Source organism: Protobothrops mucrosquamatus, unplaced genomic scaffold (assembly GCF_001527695.2).
Source record: "Protobothrops mucrosquamatus isolate PMUCROS unplaced genomic scaffold, P.Mucros_1.0 scaffold315, whole genome shotgun sequence".
In the NCBI taxonomy this organism is placed as follows: domain Eukaryota; kingdom Metazoa; phylum Chordata; class Lepidosauria; order Squamata; family Viperidae; genus Protobothrops; species Protobothrops mucrosquamatus.
The window spans coordinates 449,879-467,122 of NW_015386655.1; the positions used below are offsets into that span (position 1 = coordinate 449,879).

At 41.2% G+C, this 17,244-nt stretch overlaps 1 protein-coding gene across 1 annotated transcript in view; it reads left to right on the forward strand.

Moving 5' to 3' along the window:
* Positions 1 to 17,244, forward strand: part of BCAP31 (B cell receptor associated protein 31) — a 49,314-nt gene that overhangs the window by 27,337 nt on the left and 4,733 nt on the right. The window contains exons 6-7 of the mRNA XM_015815110.1: positions 4,497 to 4,623; positions 11,740 to 11,840. Coding sequence (XP_015670596.1) covers positions 4,497 to 4,623; positions 11,740 to 11,840 — 228 coding nt within the window. The remainder of the gene's footprint in view (positions 1 to 4,496; positions 4,624 to 11,739; positions 11,841 to 17,244) is intronic.

Genomic DNA, 17,244 nt, shown 5'->3' on the forward strand with positions numbered 1-17,244 from the left:
AGTCCTCCACAAACAGTCCCAGTTCCTCATATGGCCGCTTTGGAAAATGAATTGCCCACCCCTGCTGTCTTTTCCAGGGGCAGGAGAATCTGCCGTGATAGAGTTGTTCTTGGAAAGGTGTTTTGCTTGCATTGCCTGTTATTATTATATATGTGGGTGCAGAAGAAGATGGTGGTGGAGGCGGTGTGGAGCCAAGGGATGAAAGAATCTTCCCAGCACACCTTGCTACGCGCCCAAGTTAAGTGTTGCTTAGTTGACATTTATTTTATATCCCACCTTTACTATTTTTATAGTAAACATATGTTAACGTTCCTCCCTTTTTCTGTTTTCCCCACGACAGCAACCCTGTGAGCTGAGTTGGGCTGAGAGAGAATGACTGGCCCCAGGTCACCCAGCCAGCTCTTCCTTCATAAATTCTGATTAAATAAAGCCCAACTCCATATATTTCCTTGTCTTTTTCTTGTCGCCTCCCCCCCCCACTATATTGTAGGAAACACTTTTGCATGAAAAAAAAATTAAGTTGGATGCCACATGAAGGAAATACTCGTTCATGTTCCCAAGAAGCCATATCTGGTGGGGCGGGGGGGGCGCATCTGGTTTGTGAAAATTGTTTTGAGGTTTTCTCAGCTATGTATGCACTAGCTTCTTTAATGATTTCATGCATTGGCCAAGGTGGGCAAATAAGACCCTCCCAGCTCTTTGTTGGTTTTGCTTTGATGTTCCCTCTAGAAGCAGGCCTTTGTTGCAACCAACATGAGGGAGTAAGATAAGATGAAAGGCCTCCAGCTTTGTAAGGCTTAAGAAATAGATGGGAGTTACATTTCTTAAAAATATTGGGAACTGGATAGAGTCTCTACCATCACTTTTCTCACAATCATGCATATAAGGTAATTAAATCTTGCTTTAGGACAGGGGTAGACAACCTTGGCTCTTTTATGACTCGTGGACTTCAACTCCCAGAATTCCTGAGCCAGCTTGGCTGGCTCAGGAATTCTGGGAGTTGAAGTCCACGAGTCATAAAAGAGCCAAGGTTGCCTACCCCTGCCTTAGGACAAGCAATTTTAAAAAATATTTCCCCTTTCTTTTCTAGATTACTTGGTTTCTGTGTTGATAGGCAGGTTGTTCTGTGAGGACTAGTAATTTGTATAGACTGGCTTGAACTAAGGCTAATGCAAAATACACAGCATAAACTTTGGAGCGCGTGGATAAAATGCTAGCAGTAGATACAAATCATAATAGCTACATGCTTTTTTCAAGGCAACTCCAGTGGAAGTCTATTGCCTTCCTCTCCTGCTTTCCTAATAGCATCTGGTTAATCAGGGTAGAAAAAGAATTATTTATTTAGAAATAATTTATAATTTATTTAATTACGTCTGCTACCAATGATGTGCAAAACAGCTGGCTTATTTGGGCATTTAGTCTGTTCCAACTGGCTCTTGTATTTACAGTTTTATCCTATGCAAAATAAAATCCTTTTGTAACTTATAAGACACTGAAACAAGACTGAGGAGTTGTTGTTGTTTTTTTTTTGAGGTTGCCACATGAAATGCAGTAGATATTTGTTGGAACACCTGTAGCCATCAGGTATGTTGAGGAAATTGCTAGTAGAAGAATTGGCTAAAATCCATCACTTATTGGCCATGACTTGCACATTAGTAATGGGGGGGTGGGGGTGGGGAATGCCAGGCTCTTGGAAATAAAGGACAAAGGATAAAAGCAGAACCGGGACATTCCATAGGCATGCGAAACTCTGGTGAGAATTTTATATAACCCTTTTTTTTCGGCGCATAGCACTGCAAAAATTCAGCTTTCGCTTCTGTGCTTTTATCAATATGCTGTTGCTCATACAAACTGAACCCACGAATTAAAAGCTTTTTCTCCCCTCTCTCAGTTGAAGCGTTTTTTAAAAAGGGTCATCCGACCTTCTCCATTAGCCATTCTTTCTTCTTCCCCCCCCCCAAAAAAAAACTTTATTAGGTTTAAAAAAAAAGTGTAATGTACAAAAAAGCAAAGAAAAAGATAATTAAAAAGAAAACAGGAAAGCCAGGAAAAAAGCAGACTTGGGGAATGCGGGCAAAAAGGGGGAAAGGTTGTAGAAAAAAGGAACTTCTACCTTTCTTCAGTACAGATAAACAACGAAACATTGACGAGCCTTTGAACTGGAACAAGCCATAACAAACAGTACTACTATCATCATAAAAAAGTCTAATCATCAAAACCCAAGGTTAAAATTTCATTTCTTTCAATTTCAAACAAACAAAAAAACAAACCCCAAGAGTAGTTTCCCAGTAGAAGCGAGCTAGATAAAGACTGCTTTCTTTAATCAAAGCAGACAATTTCACCTGCTCCGCCAGCTCCATTAAATTCATCATCCACGTTTATCATTCATTCTTCTTGAAAATTCAGTTTTCTCATTCTGCACCAAATGCTCTTCCACTTCAATTATGCTGGCTGGGGCGTTTGGGGAGTTGAAGTCCACACACATCTTAAGGTCGCCAAGGTTGAGAAACCCTGCTGTAGAACAAGAGCGGACAACTTAAGAGCCCCCCCCCCCCGCCCTTTTCTCTTTTTACAGTTTTTGCAGGCAGTTGCAAAAAATTAACAGTATATTCTGCTGTTTTGAGATCAATTAATGCAAATGAATATAAACCCTCAAATAGGCACCTAAGATGTCTTGCTTAGATGTTTGGTGTGCATCTGACCTTATAATCTTCACCCTCCCTAAGCAGGTTTATACAAATCCCATGGTTAGCAGGTCCAGGGGCAGATGGGCAGATTTATTATTGGAAGATGGAGGAACAGGTTAATTGGAAAGAAAGCTGAGTCTTGGCAGAGGGTTCTGTATGTGCCATTGCAAACATTGGTGCTGTACCTTGAGAATCTGATTGATTTTACCTTTTAAACAGTCTTCTGTTGCCACAAGAATTCCAGACATTAGTTCTTTTTTTTCTTTTTGTATATATTTAATTAATTTTTATAGGGTTGGGGTTGGAGTTGGGGTTGGGTTTTTTTAAAATAACATTCTTAATATTTAGCAAACAGCATATTGTCTGGGTTCATGTATTTAAAAAACAATAAGAGTTAATTTCTATATTATCATAATATGTTAGTTAATCGCTCAGTAGTCTTCTTACTAGTATATATTCAGTGTTACATAGTACATATCATGTTCCTTTCTCTCTAATTCGCTTTTCAACTCCAGACATTATTTCTGTTGTGTCAGCTGCTAGTGTGTAGCAAGGTTGTAGTCCAACATCAAGTGTTAGCAAAGTCTGCTTTGAACAGGAGCTTAAGGATGACTGAGTAGTACTGTGCACATGAAGTACAGATAGTCCTCGACTTACAACAGTCCCATTTAGTGACCATTCAAAGTTACAAGAGCACTGAAAAAAAATGACACACAACCATTGCAGCATCGTCATGATCACATGATCATAATTCAGACACTTGGCAACTGACTCGTATTTATGACGGTCGCAGTGTCCCGGGGATCACGCAATCACCTTTTGCGACCTTCTGATAAGCAAAGTCAGTGGGGGAAGCCAGATTCACTTAACAACTGTGTTACTAATTGAACAACTGCAGTGAGTCACTTTACAACTGTGGCAAGAAAGGTCGTAAAATGGAGCAAAACTTGCTTAACAAATGTCACGCTTACCAACAGAAATTTTGGACTCAGTGGTGATCGTACGTCGAGGACAGCCTGTACTGTGACAACTTGAGTGCCTCCTGAAGTGAACTTTATCAGAGTCGCACTTAGAGACAGGCCAGGCCGCTAGGCACTTAAGGGCTTCTTTCCCCGATCAATTTGCCTTAAGTTCAATTACTGTCCCTTTGTGCTGCCTGCAGTAGCTTTCTTGGCCGAGAGTACAAAACGATACCACCTAGCTGTATATTCTTTGTCCTTGTCTTGCAAAACTTCTAAAGGAATCTATTCATAGCTTTCCAGAATTACTGCTTTACTGTAATGATTTATCTACCTGTGGCCGTTGAGGGCATCTGCTGTGTCTGAACAGGGACTGGCAAGAATGCTGATCGGAAGAGATTGAGGGTGCGGTGGTGGGGAGGAGGGGGGAGGCACCATGTGTTCAGTCAGTAGTTGTAATTGATGGTAGTAATAATTTCTGTGTGATTTTGTTTAGGGGTCATGCTTGTTTGGAAGTATGTAATGCATATTCACTTTCATTTGACAAACCAAATGCAAGTCAATATTGCTGAATTTCATTGGTACAGTTTCTGGGAGCCTCAGAAAAAAGACGGAACAGCATGTGAGTCTGAAGGTTGGGTAAGATGGTAGGTGTGACTCTGCTATTTTGAGAGAGACCGGGCTCCTCTGAATTCTAGGTTCTCCTGCACAAGCAACAACTCAAATGATTACAGGAAAGGTCAGGAGATTCCTCATTTGGGGAGCCTGATCTCAGATGGTCAGAGTTCCTTTCTCCCAACTTAATTCATGCTGTCCACCAATTCAACATCACTTCTCCTTTCTCTTGCAGGAATTGAAGCTGGCCGGGGTGGAAGTGGCTGACCTGGACGTCAAAAGCATTGGGGCGGAGGAGGAAAACCGAACTCTGCAGGCTGAAGTCAAGAAACTACAGGATGAGTTGACCTCTACCAAAAAAGGTGAGAGACATTAAAGGGCTCACGTAGACCACCGTGATGCTTATATACTTTACCTGACAGGTGCCATTTTTCAGCAGTCTAGAGGAAAAAGGAATAACCTGCCTGAGCAACTCTCTTGTTTTCTCTTTATACCCTACTCCAAATTTTGAACAGTTGGCTCTTAGGATTGGAAGCTACCTACGGGGTGACATGGCATCTATTTATAACTGTACAACTGTATACCCATGTGCCTTCCTCATGTACAGTCTTGAACCTGTTCCTCCTGTTGGCTTTAAATAATCCACTTGGCATCAAACTTTGGGAATCAATGAGCCAGTCCCGGAACATTTGTTTGTACACACACTGTCTTTCTCTGGAGTCGTGTGGTTAGCATTTCTCTTGTCCAGTTGTAAAATTGTTTGCTTTTTGAGTAAATTGACCCTAAGAGCAGGGACCACTTTATGAGATACCTCCTTCCAGCTCTTTATGGTAATTTTTCTTTCAGCAGTGTGCATGCCCAGCACGAAACTGGGGCTTTTTCCACGTTTATTTGCCTAAAACAATATGCCAGTCTCTTCTGCAAGTAGTTTGTTGAGTTCCTTCTTCCTCTTCCCCAGCTGATTTCTGACTTAAGATGATGTAACTTCCTTTGTTCACACCGATCCATGCAAAGCCACACATTTTGGCTGAAAGAACCTGAACTGTGGAACACAATTGAATAAAACTTGGGAACAAAACCTTTTCTGCAGAAAGAAAATTTGCAAGAACACAACAGCTACGTGGGGAGAGCTGCTTCTGTTTCTGTTCTTCGGCAAGACTAAGGAAGGGCAACTTTTCAATTGTCAAGGGCTAAACCTGATGTCAATCTTAGCAATAATGCAGACTCTGGTATATCACACATGTCCAGGATATTCCATTTCCCCCCCTACATTTTCTTTTTGAGAGAGCTGGTTTCTCCTTTACTTAAATTATTAAAATGTTACTAATTCTATCATGGAGCTTATGGTAAAGATAGTTGTGTGGCAGAATAAGCCACCCGCTTCTGGTAATCATGATTTGAAAGTGTTTTGGCCACAAAAAAAGGGGGGGGGCTTGTGTGTGTTACCGGCTTCATCCTACCACCAGGCTATTTTTCCCTCTCTGATCCTACATATCTTCTTGCTGTTCGGTTGTGTATATTTAGTTATACCTCCCCGTTCAAGGACAATAACGCTGTTTGGTGAAGTCTTCAGTTTACCTTCTTCTGAGAAAAACCCAGATAATTAATAAAGACATTCCCCACCCATGGAGCTTGGCATGCTTGCAGAAATAATACAGTACCAATATGAATGTGAGAAAGAGAAGGTGAGATAACAGGAGAGTTCCCTTGACAAGGACATCTGCTTCAAAGAGCAACAATGGTGGCCTTGTAACTCAGTTGTTGCTTCCCACAAGTAACGTCTCGAACACTAAACATATAGAAGTATTTTAGAGGGCCTGTTTGTGATACCATAGAGCATACATTGCGATGTTCATCTGGGTAGCTCGCAGCCCCAACTGCTCATTAATACACCATCATTGTACACTATCCACAGTTGCTCTGCAAGTGAGATGGGTGGTTTCTAAATTTGATATATAAATTAAAATACATGCATAACTGTTCTTCCAGCCAGGGGAAGTTGGAGACAGGTGGTCCACAAACCTTGCAGGGCTACAGTATATGCATTCCCTCCCCCCTGACATGTGACTACTCTTCTCTATTGCAGTATCAACTGAACAGCTCCCCTGGATCCTATATACAGGGGTTGGCAAATTGAAGGGGTTGACCTCAGCCCTAGAGGAATCCTGGAACTGAGCAAGTTCTGGGTGGCAACTGACCTTTTCAATCCTGAGAGGGTTTGCATAACCCTTTGGCGTATTCTTCCCTCTGCTTCCCGCCCCAGCTGATCAAATGGCATGGTGGCCAGACAGATGGACGGTACCAGATTGGGCACTATGCTGTGTTGTAGCCACAAGCAGCGTTCCTGAGGTCTTCCAGATGGGCGTGCTTTTTTGCATTATTTTTAGGACGCTGGGTGATCTAGTAGTAAGGTGGAACAGCTGCTTGTGCCTGCCCCGGTGAAGTGGCATGTCTCTTTTTCCAGCATCGCCTTTTATAGCTGTCAAAGAGGATAGCATTGCCTTCCACCTGGTGCTGATCCCTCAGCTAGGGCTCAGTCATTCAGAGGCCGGAAAGCTTCATATTTTGACAGAGGCCCTTTCAAAGACTTTTTCCCCCCTGCACATCACTGCCCCATGCACACAGGCAATTCTCAGTCCAAGGGTGGATAATGGGCTAATTTCTCCCATGCAGCAGTGTGGGTCTAGTGTGCAGGTGTTATTCTAGGAACAGGGAAATACAGGTGCTTGTCTACTCTCAGCTTCATAAACTCACTTGGTTACTTCGGGCCAGTCATTTTCTCATAGCCCAACCTACCTGATAGGGTGGTTTGGGGGGAAAATAGGAAGAAGTACGATGTCTGCTGCCTTGAGCTCTCTATAAAAGGCAGTATATAAATACATTCAAATATTTTTTTATATTCAATGACCAGATGTAGGTACAATTCTTAACAGCTTTATAGTGTGGGATGGGGAGTGGGGTACAAGTAGAGGAGTAATTTACACACAAAAAGAGGAGAAAGAGGAGAAAAAGCCAATATAGTGGATAAGAGTACCATGCCCTATTTAAAATAGATATGGCAATGAGAATTGCAAGAAATGTTTAACTGTTAAGTAAGAATGAGTAAAGGAAAATAAGAAAAATAAAATGTAAAATTATTTCTGCCCCTTCCTTTCCATCCAGTAGTTACCATCTTACTCTTTCTTCTCCCTCTTTTTCTCCTTCCTTTTATCATATAATTCCCTTCCCCTTCCCTTTAACCCTTTTTAAATCCCCAAATCATCAGTTCAGTCCTGTCGTCTTTCAACAAAAAGTCCATATAATGTTTCCAGTCTTTTGAAAAGGTCTTTGTTATTTTTTCCTGGCCAAACTGGCCAAGCTTTGAGTATAATTGATTATACTCAGTTAGTACCTACTTGGTTCTTTTTGATAATACAGTAGTAATTTAAGGTTATCCCAAAGATGCTTTTTCAAGAGGCAACTGGACTTTCTTGTTTTTCTTTGAAGATATTTCACTTCTCACCCAAGAAGCTTCTTCAGCTCTGACTGGATGGTGGGAAATGGAAGGATTTATATTCCTTGCAGACAGCTGGTCATTTGCATTCTTTAGAGTGTTATTGAGGCCACCTGGAGGTTTATCTGTGTCCTGCACCTGAGAAGTACAAATGGGTGTGGAGCCTTCTTGGAACTGCTGAAAGGACTGTGTTGCGGGAATAGGAATGGATTTCCAGAAAACATTGCAGACTACAGGAGCCATTGGCGCTCAGTTTGAAATGCAGACAACCCAGACTCATCCATAACAGCCTGCACCTGTGTTCAACAGTGAAGGGACACAGGACAGAAAACATCCTGTAGAAAGCACAGCTGCACAACATAGTCCTTTTGTCAAAGCAAGAACTATGACACCTTTTTAGGTATGGAGCCTTCATGGTTGTCCCAAAGGTGCTTTTTCAAAAGCAACTGGATTTCTCACCCAAGAAACTTCTTCAGCTCTGACTGGATGGTGGCGAATGGAAGGATTTATATTCCTTGCAGGCAGCTGGTCAATTGCATTCTTTTAGAGAGTCTTTGAGGCCACCTGGAAGTTTGTCTGTGTCCTCGGGGTCACCTGAGTCATGCAAATAGGTGTGAAGCCTTCTTGGAACTGCTGAAAGGACTGGGTTAAGGAGAACTGGTTTCCGATCATGGCCCAAACTAGAAAAGCTCCGTTTCAAACATCTTGTTCAAATTAGAATATTTCCATCCCTGACCAGATCATTGGTAGTGAATGGCAGGTGAACTTCCAAAATTTCTAGCCAGGGTTTGCTGCTGGGAACACTGAAACTTGTAGCCCAACCTATCTGGAAGGCATTGAATTGCTGAAGGCTTCACTAGGATTTCATCTTTCACCTCCCTCATAGAAATTTAACTTAGATGTTTATTTAACAGTTCTTACAAACCACTCCATCGTAGGGGACTCTGGGTAACAAGCAACAAACAGATACTAGCAATCAAGCAAAAACAAAAACTCACATCACAATAAAAATATCAAAAATTTGGTCTGAATATTGCAGAAAAATGAAAAAGTGAAGATGCTGGAGAGATCTACTTCCATTGTTTACCATACTATGTAAAATTAAAAATCTGAACAGTGTTGATTCAGAATCTTATTTTACTTCTACCCTCCTTCCTAGAAGAGAGACATGGAATAGCTTTCATCTTAACCCAAAGCATGTTGGGTTAACAGATATGTAAGTTCCAATATCTCAGGGGCTGCCACAAAGAAGAGGGAGTCAAGCTATTCTCCAAAGCGCCTGAAGGCAGGACAAGAAGCAACGGATGGAAACTAATCAAAGAGAGGAGCAACCTAGAACTAAGGAGAAATTTTCTGACAGTTAGAACAATTAACCAGTGGAACAACCTGCCTCCAGAAGCTGTGAATGCTCCAACACTGGAAGTTTTGAAGAAGAGAGTGGACAGCTATTTGTCTGAAATGATATAGGGTTTCCTGCCTGAGCGGGGGGTTGGACTAGATGATCTCCAAGGTCCCTTCCAACTTTATTATTATTAAGTCTTGTACTTTTATCAAGTATGTTATAAGAAGTATTATTTGGTAGAACAGCCACCCCTTGGTTGATATTGGCAATTGCCATGGATTACATTATCTTCTGCTCATTTTGCTCCCACCTCATTTAACAAAAAGCAAAGAAAAATTTTGAAATAACCAAAATAGTAATGTTTTCCTGCCTCATTTTGAAAATTACATTTTGCCTCTTATTTCAGGTTTCCACAATTTAGAACTACCCATAACCCTGCAGTTCTGTGACCTACAGTATAATCTGAACTTCATCTACAGCCTATTGATTTTTAAAGAAATTATTTTATAAAGTTTTTAACAAGCAATATGCAAAACAGTGTGCCATGTCTCTTTATTAAATATACTTGGCTAACATTCAATGTGTTAGGGAAAAAATGAAAAAAAAACTTTAGGATTAGTTCAACTAAATGTTTCCTGTACTTGTTGCTCAGTCCTGCACATTCATTTGGTAATATTTTAGTCTTCCTCTTTACAAACTGCTTTAACTCTGTTATTTTTGAATTGTCCTTCGTTAAGATCTCCAACTAGAAAAATTATTCTGTTTCAGCCAGGTTTTTTTTTACATTTATTTGTTCTGGTTGGAATTATTGACCTACATTTGTTTAAGCATCAACTCATGGATGAATGCTCTGATATTTCACTGTAGAATTGCTGGCACAATTTAGAAACTAGAACCTATGACCTGTTAGGCCATTGTTTCAGAGATATTTCCTTACCTAAACAGAAATAAAATAACCATAGCCAAAAAAGCTGGAGTGGTCAGGAGTGACTTCCAACCCAGCTTAATTACAACAAGGAGCATGGGCAATCTACCCAATCTCCAGTGGCTGAAGGAGGGGCTGGTCTACTCAGCTTCCAGAGGGCTAGAGTGGGACCCGATCTACTGAACGTCTATGTAGTAGCACAGCACCATTGAAGCAACCACAAATTTGCCAAATTTCAATCTCATAGGAGTCATGGTTCCTGAATTTTAGACACATTCTGTAAGTTGGCCCATTTGAGGTACTTTTGTCCAAAAATTGTTATTCTATCATGCACCGTTTTGCCCAATTAAAGGTTACAGACATGAGGATTTTAGTAGTAGATTGTTTCCTCAAATACTCACAACCTCAGGATCTAGACAGTTTGCACAGTAGTTTCAGACATGTGCAGTATTTGGTTTTTCCAAACATAATGTTTCTCGTTAACACTAACGAGTTCCATTTTCATGTCATGTTTCCACAGAACATGGTTTTAATAACCTGCAGGATCATCCAGGTAGTCTTTGGTAAATCTTAGACACTCTTTCTTTTCGGTGTTTTCCCATGCCAATCACTCTTAATGTTTTCCGTGTGGAAGACTCACGGACATTGACATCAGACAATACAAAACTGGCTACAGGGTTTTTTTTTTGACCTCCTGGAATATTGTTTGCCTCGCTTTGACATGATTTTTATTGAAAGCTCAATCCTGGGAAAAGTGACAGTAATGTTGCATTTTCCCCATTTGTTACTACAGTATGTGCTTTGCCATGGGTTGATTGAGACTGAAGTCTTTGACAATGATTTTATAGTCCCTTTTCAGCCTTTAAAGCATCTCAGTTCCTTTTGTAAAATGTGCAGAACTCTGATTCACAGCTTGTTCCATTTAAGAGTAAACTTCAATGATGATCTGTGGGGTTATTTTTATAGTAGAGGGACCCTCAAATCATGCTTGTCTGTCATCTCATTGATTAAAACTTTCCCTCTTTAAGAGACCTCACTGTCCTAGGGCTTCACATACTTTTTTTTTAAAAAAAAAACAGTGAATGTTGCCTCAGTGTGTTCAGTAAAACATGGCACAGTAGGTCATTTTTTAGTATGTGTTTTGTATCTAGTACAGAATTTAGATGAAGTTGACCACATTATAGATCACAGTACTCTAGGGTTAAGGAGAGTATTATGGGGTTCACAAACTTTTATCTCACTGTTAACTGTTTTCAAAAGTCATCTTGATTTTTGATGGAAGTGTTAACTCCCAACCTATTGCTGGTTCAGAATAAAATCACCAGGGAGGAAATATTCTAGCTAATTAACTAACCGTATGTAATCATCTCAGCTCTGCTACCCTTGATAAAAAAACTAATTGGCTGTGACACTTTCATTAAATAATGAGCTGGTGCAAACTAGTAGTCACCTATATAGCTGGGCACAACTAGTCACCTGAATCTTTTACTTGTAGGAGCTTTGCGAAAATTGAAAGAGGTATTTTTTTTTGGAAACCCATAAGAGAAATGGCAGGTTGCTGGGTTTTTTTGATTTGGGAGGAGAGAAGCTGTGATATGGAATGACCTATTTTCAGTGAGATTCATTGGCACCCTTGCCTTGTGATTGCTGTAATAACTAGATGCGTGAGGATGCTGAAACTGTACTGATATGGTCCTTTTTCTCTCTTTTTCACCCAGCCCTGAATAAGGCAGACAACGAGGCATTGGCTATGCGCAAACAGGCTGAAGGATTGACAGTGGAGTACGACAGACTGCTGAAGGAACATGGCAAACTTCAGGTGCCCAAGGAGGAAAATAGGGTGGCAAGAATATGGAGATGGGGGCAAGCTGAGAAGGCCTGTGCTGGTATTGGCAGGAGACTACTCTGTACCTGTATGGTCTTTCAAAGCTGTACTCCATTCTTGTTTATTTTTAACAACCCCCATATTGTCAGTGTTTAAGTTTGATTTCAACTGTTGCAAAGATTGTGGGGCTTGGATAATAGGGAGATGAAGGCAGCAACGATACGAGGTTCACTAGCAAAAATGCTAGCTGTAGCCCCTTCTTTGGGGTAAATTTAAATCTTATTCTCCTCCTCCCCCAATTCATAGGGAATTCCTTATCAATATATTTGCCTAGCTTCCTCTACAGCAGCCTTCCACGCCAGCCTATAGTGTCCCCTGTGGCTATGCTGGTTGCCATCCAATCCATTAGTGAGAGGCCATGTTGGGTAGGCTGCAGCAGAGGTCCTCCCTCATAGAGAATGCTGTATTTTTTTTTTTTGCACAGATAGAGCAGAACTAGCTGGATCTATAGAATGCTGGATTGTCTGATTTGGTCCCCCTCCTCGTTATTAAACTAGACATACCCAATTCCTGCAACCATTCATCACATGTTTTATCCTCCAGACCCTAATTATCTTTGTTGCTCTTCTCTGTATTTTTTCTAGAGTTTTAATATCTTTTTAATACCATGGTGACCAAAACTGGATGCAGAATTCCAAGTGTGGTCTTACCAAACCAGTATAAAACGATACTAAACTTTACGTGCAGCCTAGGGCTGCATTGGCTTTTTTGGCAGTTGCAGCACACTGTTGCCTCATATTTAAGTGGTTGTCCATTAGGACAAGCATGATCCCTCTCACAGTTACTGCTGTTGAGCCACATGCTACCTGTTCTATACTTGTGCATTTGGTTTATTTTGCCTATTTGTAAAACTTTCCCACCACTGAATTGCATTTTGTTGGATAGGGCCCAGTGTTCAAGTCTGTCAAGATCCTTCTGGATCTTGAGCGTATCTTCTAAATTGTTGGCCATTCCTCCCAATTTGGTGTCACCTGCAAATTTGATGAGTTCCCCTTCTATCCCCTCATCTAAATCATTTATGAAGATGTTGAAGAGTACTGGGCCGAAAACAGAACCTTGAAGTAGTCCACTGTATGCTTCTCTCCATATAGATGTAGTTCCATTGAGGGACTACACATTGATTGTGGTTGGTCAGCCAGTTGCAAATCCATTTGGTGATAATGCTGTCTATCCCACATTTTTCTATCTTAACAAGAACTAGTTGTAGTGTAATTTGTCAAATGGCTTACTGAAGTCCAAGTATACTAGATCTACAACATTCATTTGCTCCACTAATTTAGTCAATTTGTCAAAGAATGCTTGTTTGGCATGGTTTTTGACAACCCATGTTACTTCTAGTAATAGTTTTAGTTGTTTCTAAACTGATTGCTTGATTATGTTTTCCAGGATCTTCCCAGGTATTGATGTCAGGCTGATTAGTCTGTAGTTTCCTGGATCTAATTTGTTTCCCCTTTTTTGAGGATCGGAGCCATATTAACTCTTTTCTGGTCCTTTGGTAGTTCCCCAGTGTTCCAGGATCTTTGAAAAATGTGGATCAATGATTCTGATATCACGTCTGCCAGTTCCTTCAGAACTCTGGGATGTAATCTATCTGGTCCTGCTAATTTGTACTAGTCTAGAGTGGATAGATATTGTCTTAACTATTTTCTTGCCTATTTTGACTTACATTCTTAATCTGCTTTTGATACGTTGGACTGTATTTCATTTTGTGTAAAGATAGTTGCAAAGAATGAATTTAGCAGTTCTGCGTTCGCCCTGCTATCAAGTCACCTCCTTGCCATCTTCTCCCATTAATGGACTGATTTTTTTTTCTTTTAAACATTAAAAGGAACTTTTTTACTTTTGACATTTATTGAAAGTCTTAGTTCATTCGGAACCTTAGCTTTCCTGACTTCATCTTTGCAGATTTGGGCTATATGCTGGTGTTCTGGCTTAGTTATTTGTCCTTTTTTCCATTTTTTTATACGTGTCCTTTTTGTCTTTCAGTTTATCAGAGAGTTCTTTATGTAAGAATGCTAGTTTCTTCTAGGATCTCATATTTTTTTTTCAGTGGTATTGTTCTAGACTTTTATAATCTCATTTTTCAGAGTTTCCCAAGCTTTGGGAAACTTGTTATCTCTTTTAACATTTTCATTCATGGAATCCTTCCCAAGATGTCTCTAAATTTGTTGAAATCAGCTGTCAAAGTCTTAAGACACTAGTTGACTTTGTTTTATCGCTTGTATCTGGATTGGGTTGAATTCCAATATGACATGGTTCCTCTCTCTCCCAAAATTCTCTCAACTTCAATCTGTTGTATCATTTTATCTCTGTTAGTAAGAATTAAGTCCAACATTGCTGACCCGCTAGTTCCCTTCTCTATCTTTTGGGAGACGAGAGTTGTCTGCTAGGTTTGTCAGCAACCTGTTTGATCTCCCTTTAGATGCAGAGTTTGTCTCCTAGTTGATGTCAGGATAGTTAAAGTCCCCCATTACTATTGTGTGCTTCCTGCACATCTTAGCTAACTGATTACCAAAAAGTTCATCTATTTCCTCTGGTTGGTTGGCCTAGAGCAGGGATAGGCTCTTTTATGACTTGTGGACTTCAATATCCAGAATTCCTGAAGCAGCCATGCTGACTCAGGAATTCTGGGAGTTGAAGTCCACAAGTCATAAAAGAGCCAAGTTGCCTACCCCTGACCTAGAGTATACACCTATGGCAGTGTCATTTCTTTTTCCTTTTATATTGAACCAAATGCATTCAAGAAGATTTTCATCTTTTTTTTTTTTTTGCATTTCTATAGAAGCGTAGCAATTTCTTATATAAAGTGCAACTCCACCTCCTCTTTTGTTAGGTCTGTTTCTTTTAAACAATTCAAATCCTTCTAGCTGTATGTTCCAGTCATGGGTTTCATCCCACTAAGTTTCGGTAATGGCAATAATGTTATATTTGCCCTCATATACTAAGTCTTTAAGTCTATCCTATTCAAGTGTTTTAAAATTTATCTTTTAAATAAATAAACGGTTGGTTGGTAATGTGACTGTAGGTGACATATGAGAGATTATAACTATCTTATCAATTGCAGCGAGTAAAATACGCTGAGGCAGCTATTAACCCCATTGGGGGAGGGGGTAATAGATATCCCAAATGGCAATACATTCCCTGCTTTGTGCCTGCCTCTTGATGTAGGAAAAGGTTTCACAAATGAATCTTCTTCTCTAGTGGCGAGCATCCAGGAGCCTTCGGTGACTTCATCTTTGTCTAGAAATGAATGCAGGCTGACTGGATTTCAAGGTTTCAAGGGAACCGAGTTAGGAACCTTGTGGATCATTTAGCCCTCTGTGTCCGAGCCTCCCCAAAGTCTTGGATTCCTGCTTTCTCCTCAGTTTTCCTTTTACGAATCTTGTCCCTTCCCAGCTCTGCTTTCTGAGTTTTCACCCTTTCTCCTCAAGTAGCCTTCACTTACTCCAAGGTAAAATGCCTCTGAGTAGAACCTGTCCTAAAATCTGTGCACTTCCCTACGGAACAGAGCAGGCTCACAACTGTCTTTCCCTGGGTTCTTTTTCAACGGCTGGTCTAGCCTAAAAACCTTGGATTCTGCAGTGGCCTTTTACCCAGGGACCAAGCAGGTGCGACTTTCTCAGACACGGTCATTCTGCACATGCCTTCCAGATATGCAGAAGGTCAACTCCTCCAATCCCAAGACAGCCCAAATGCTGGGAGTGGGTGTCCCAGACAGGGAGCTTCAACAGGCCCTTTTTTCCGGAAACAACCCTCATGCAGTGATACTCCCATATGCCCTGTTTCCCCCCCTGCTTCCTAAAGCAAGTCCCTGTGCAACCAAAAGGATTGCTGTTTTTTTTTTAGAAGACAAAAAGGAGTTCTTATAATATAGAAGCCTTTTTTTTAATCCTGTCCTGTTTGGAGAGTCCTGTGAATCCTGCTGTACTTGTGAAACGTTCTAGGCTCCTCTTTCCCATCCCTCCCTCCATCCCTTCTCTGTGTGTGTGTGTGTGTCTCTCTCTCCCTTCCTCCCTCCCTCCCTCCCTCCCTCCCTCTCTCTCCCCCTCCATCCCTCCCTCCTTCTCTCTCCCCCTCTTCCTCTCTCCCTCTCCCTCTTTCTCTCTCTGAAGAGGTTGATTTTAGCCAAGGTTAAACTGCAGATCCAACATTGTAAAGAGCTTTAAAAAAAAGAAAGAAAGAAAAAGAAACCAGCCCAGGCTTCTGTTGCCTTGGTAACCTCATCCCCACACAGTGGCTACAAGAAAAGGCAGATGCAACACCGCCTTGACTGCGGAGGAACCTGGTGGGGAGTGCCTGGGAATCTGGCCCAGTAAACATCCACGTTGGCAGCACGTAAGCAGTCACAAGATGCTGCCACACCTGGTGGTTGATAAAGATGAGTGGGTGGAGAAGTGCAACCATAAGGGCACATAAGGAAGCAGCAGAATAAGGCAGGTGGAGCCTAAGGAGGAATGTTAGGTGTTTTCTTTTGTTCCCGGAGGGGAGCAAAGCATGTGAGAGTTCAGGCTTTAAAAAGTGAAGGAGTAGAAGGTACTGAGGCTAGACTTAAATTGGAAAGCAAATGGCTGGCTAGTTGACCACAATGGTTAGTTTGAAAGTAGTCTTCATGCTACTTTCCTGACTCAAATAGAAGGACTTTCCTGACTCTAATAGAAGGATTTCACTCTGTTTTTGTTTGGGTTCCAGGAATGTTAAGACAAAACTGAATACATCTTCCAATAAGATAATACCTGTTTTCTTTCCCCACCCCACCCCCAATTCCTGATTTGAAGCATTGAGATAGGCTTTATTCCCTATAAAAACGTGTAGGTTCTCCAATTTCACCCATTTCATTGGGATCATAGTCTCTGTTGAACAAAAGACTTTGCATCCTTGGAAGCATCCTTTTGGAAGGTTTCTCTCTCCTTTTTGATTCTTTTACCTTCTTTCAGAGTTACACAGGTAGGAGGAGTCTTGGCCTTGTTTGTGTGAATTGTTTGAGGATATGTGCTGAGTGGGTCTAGGAGTTGGCTTAGGAGTTTTAATTGGTTTGATTCTCTGCTAATACAAATACTTCCATATTGGAAGCACTGAAGTGCTTCCATGATGAAAGGATTTGTTGATGACATCACTGTTGCCCGGGGGATGCCAAGTTGGGGGATCCTTTCACGTCCCCATGATATTGCCCACCGAAGTGGTAACCATTTATCTACTTGCGGTCACCCACTTTCGAACCACTGGAGCTGGAGTGTGTGACAGGAGCTTACCCCACCCTGCAGCAGCAACGGGTCTTGAACGCAAGCCTGCTGATTGTCAGCCGATCATTCTAACCTCATGAACTGCCGCACTCTGGTTC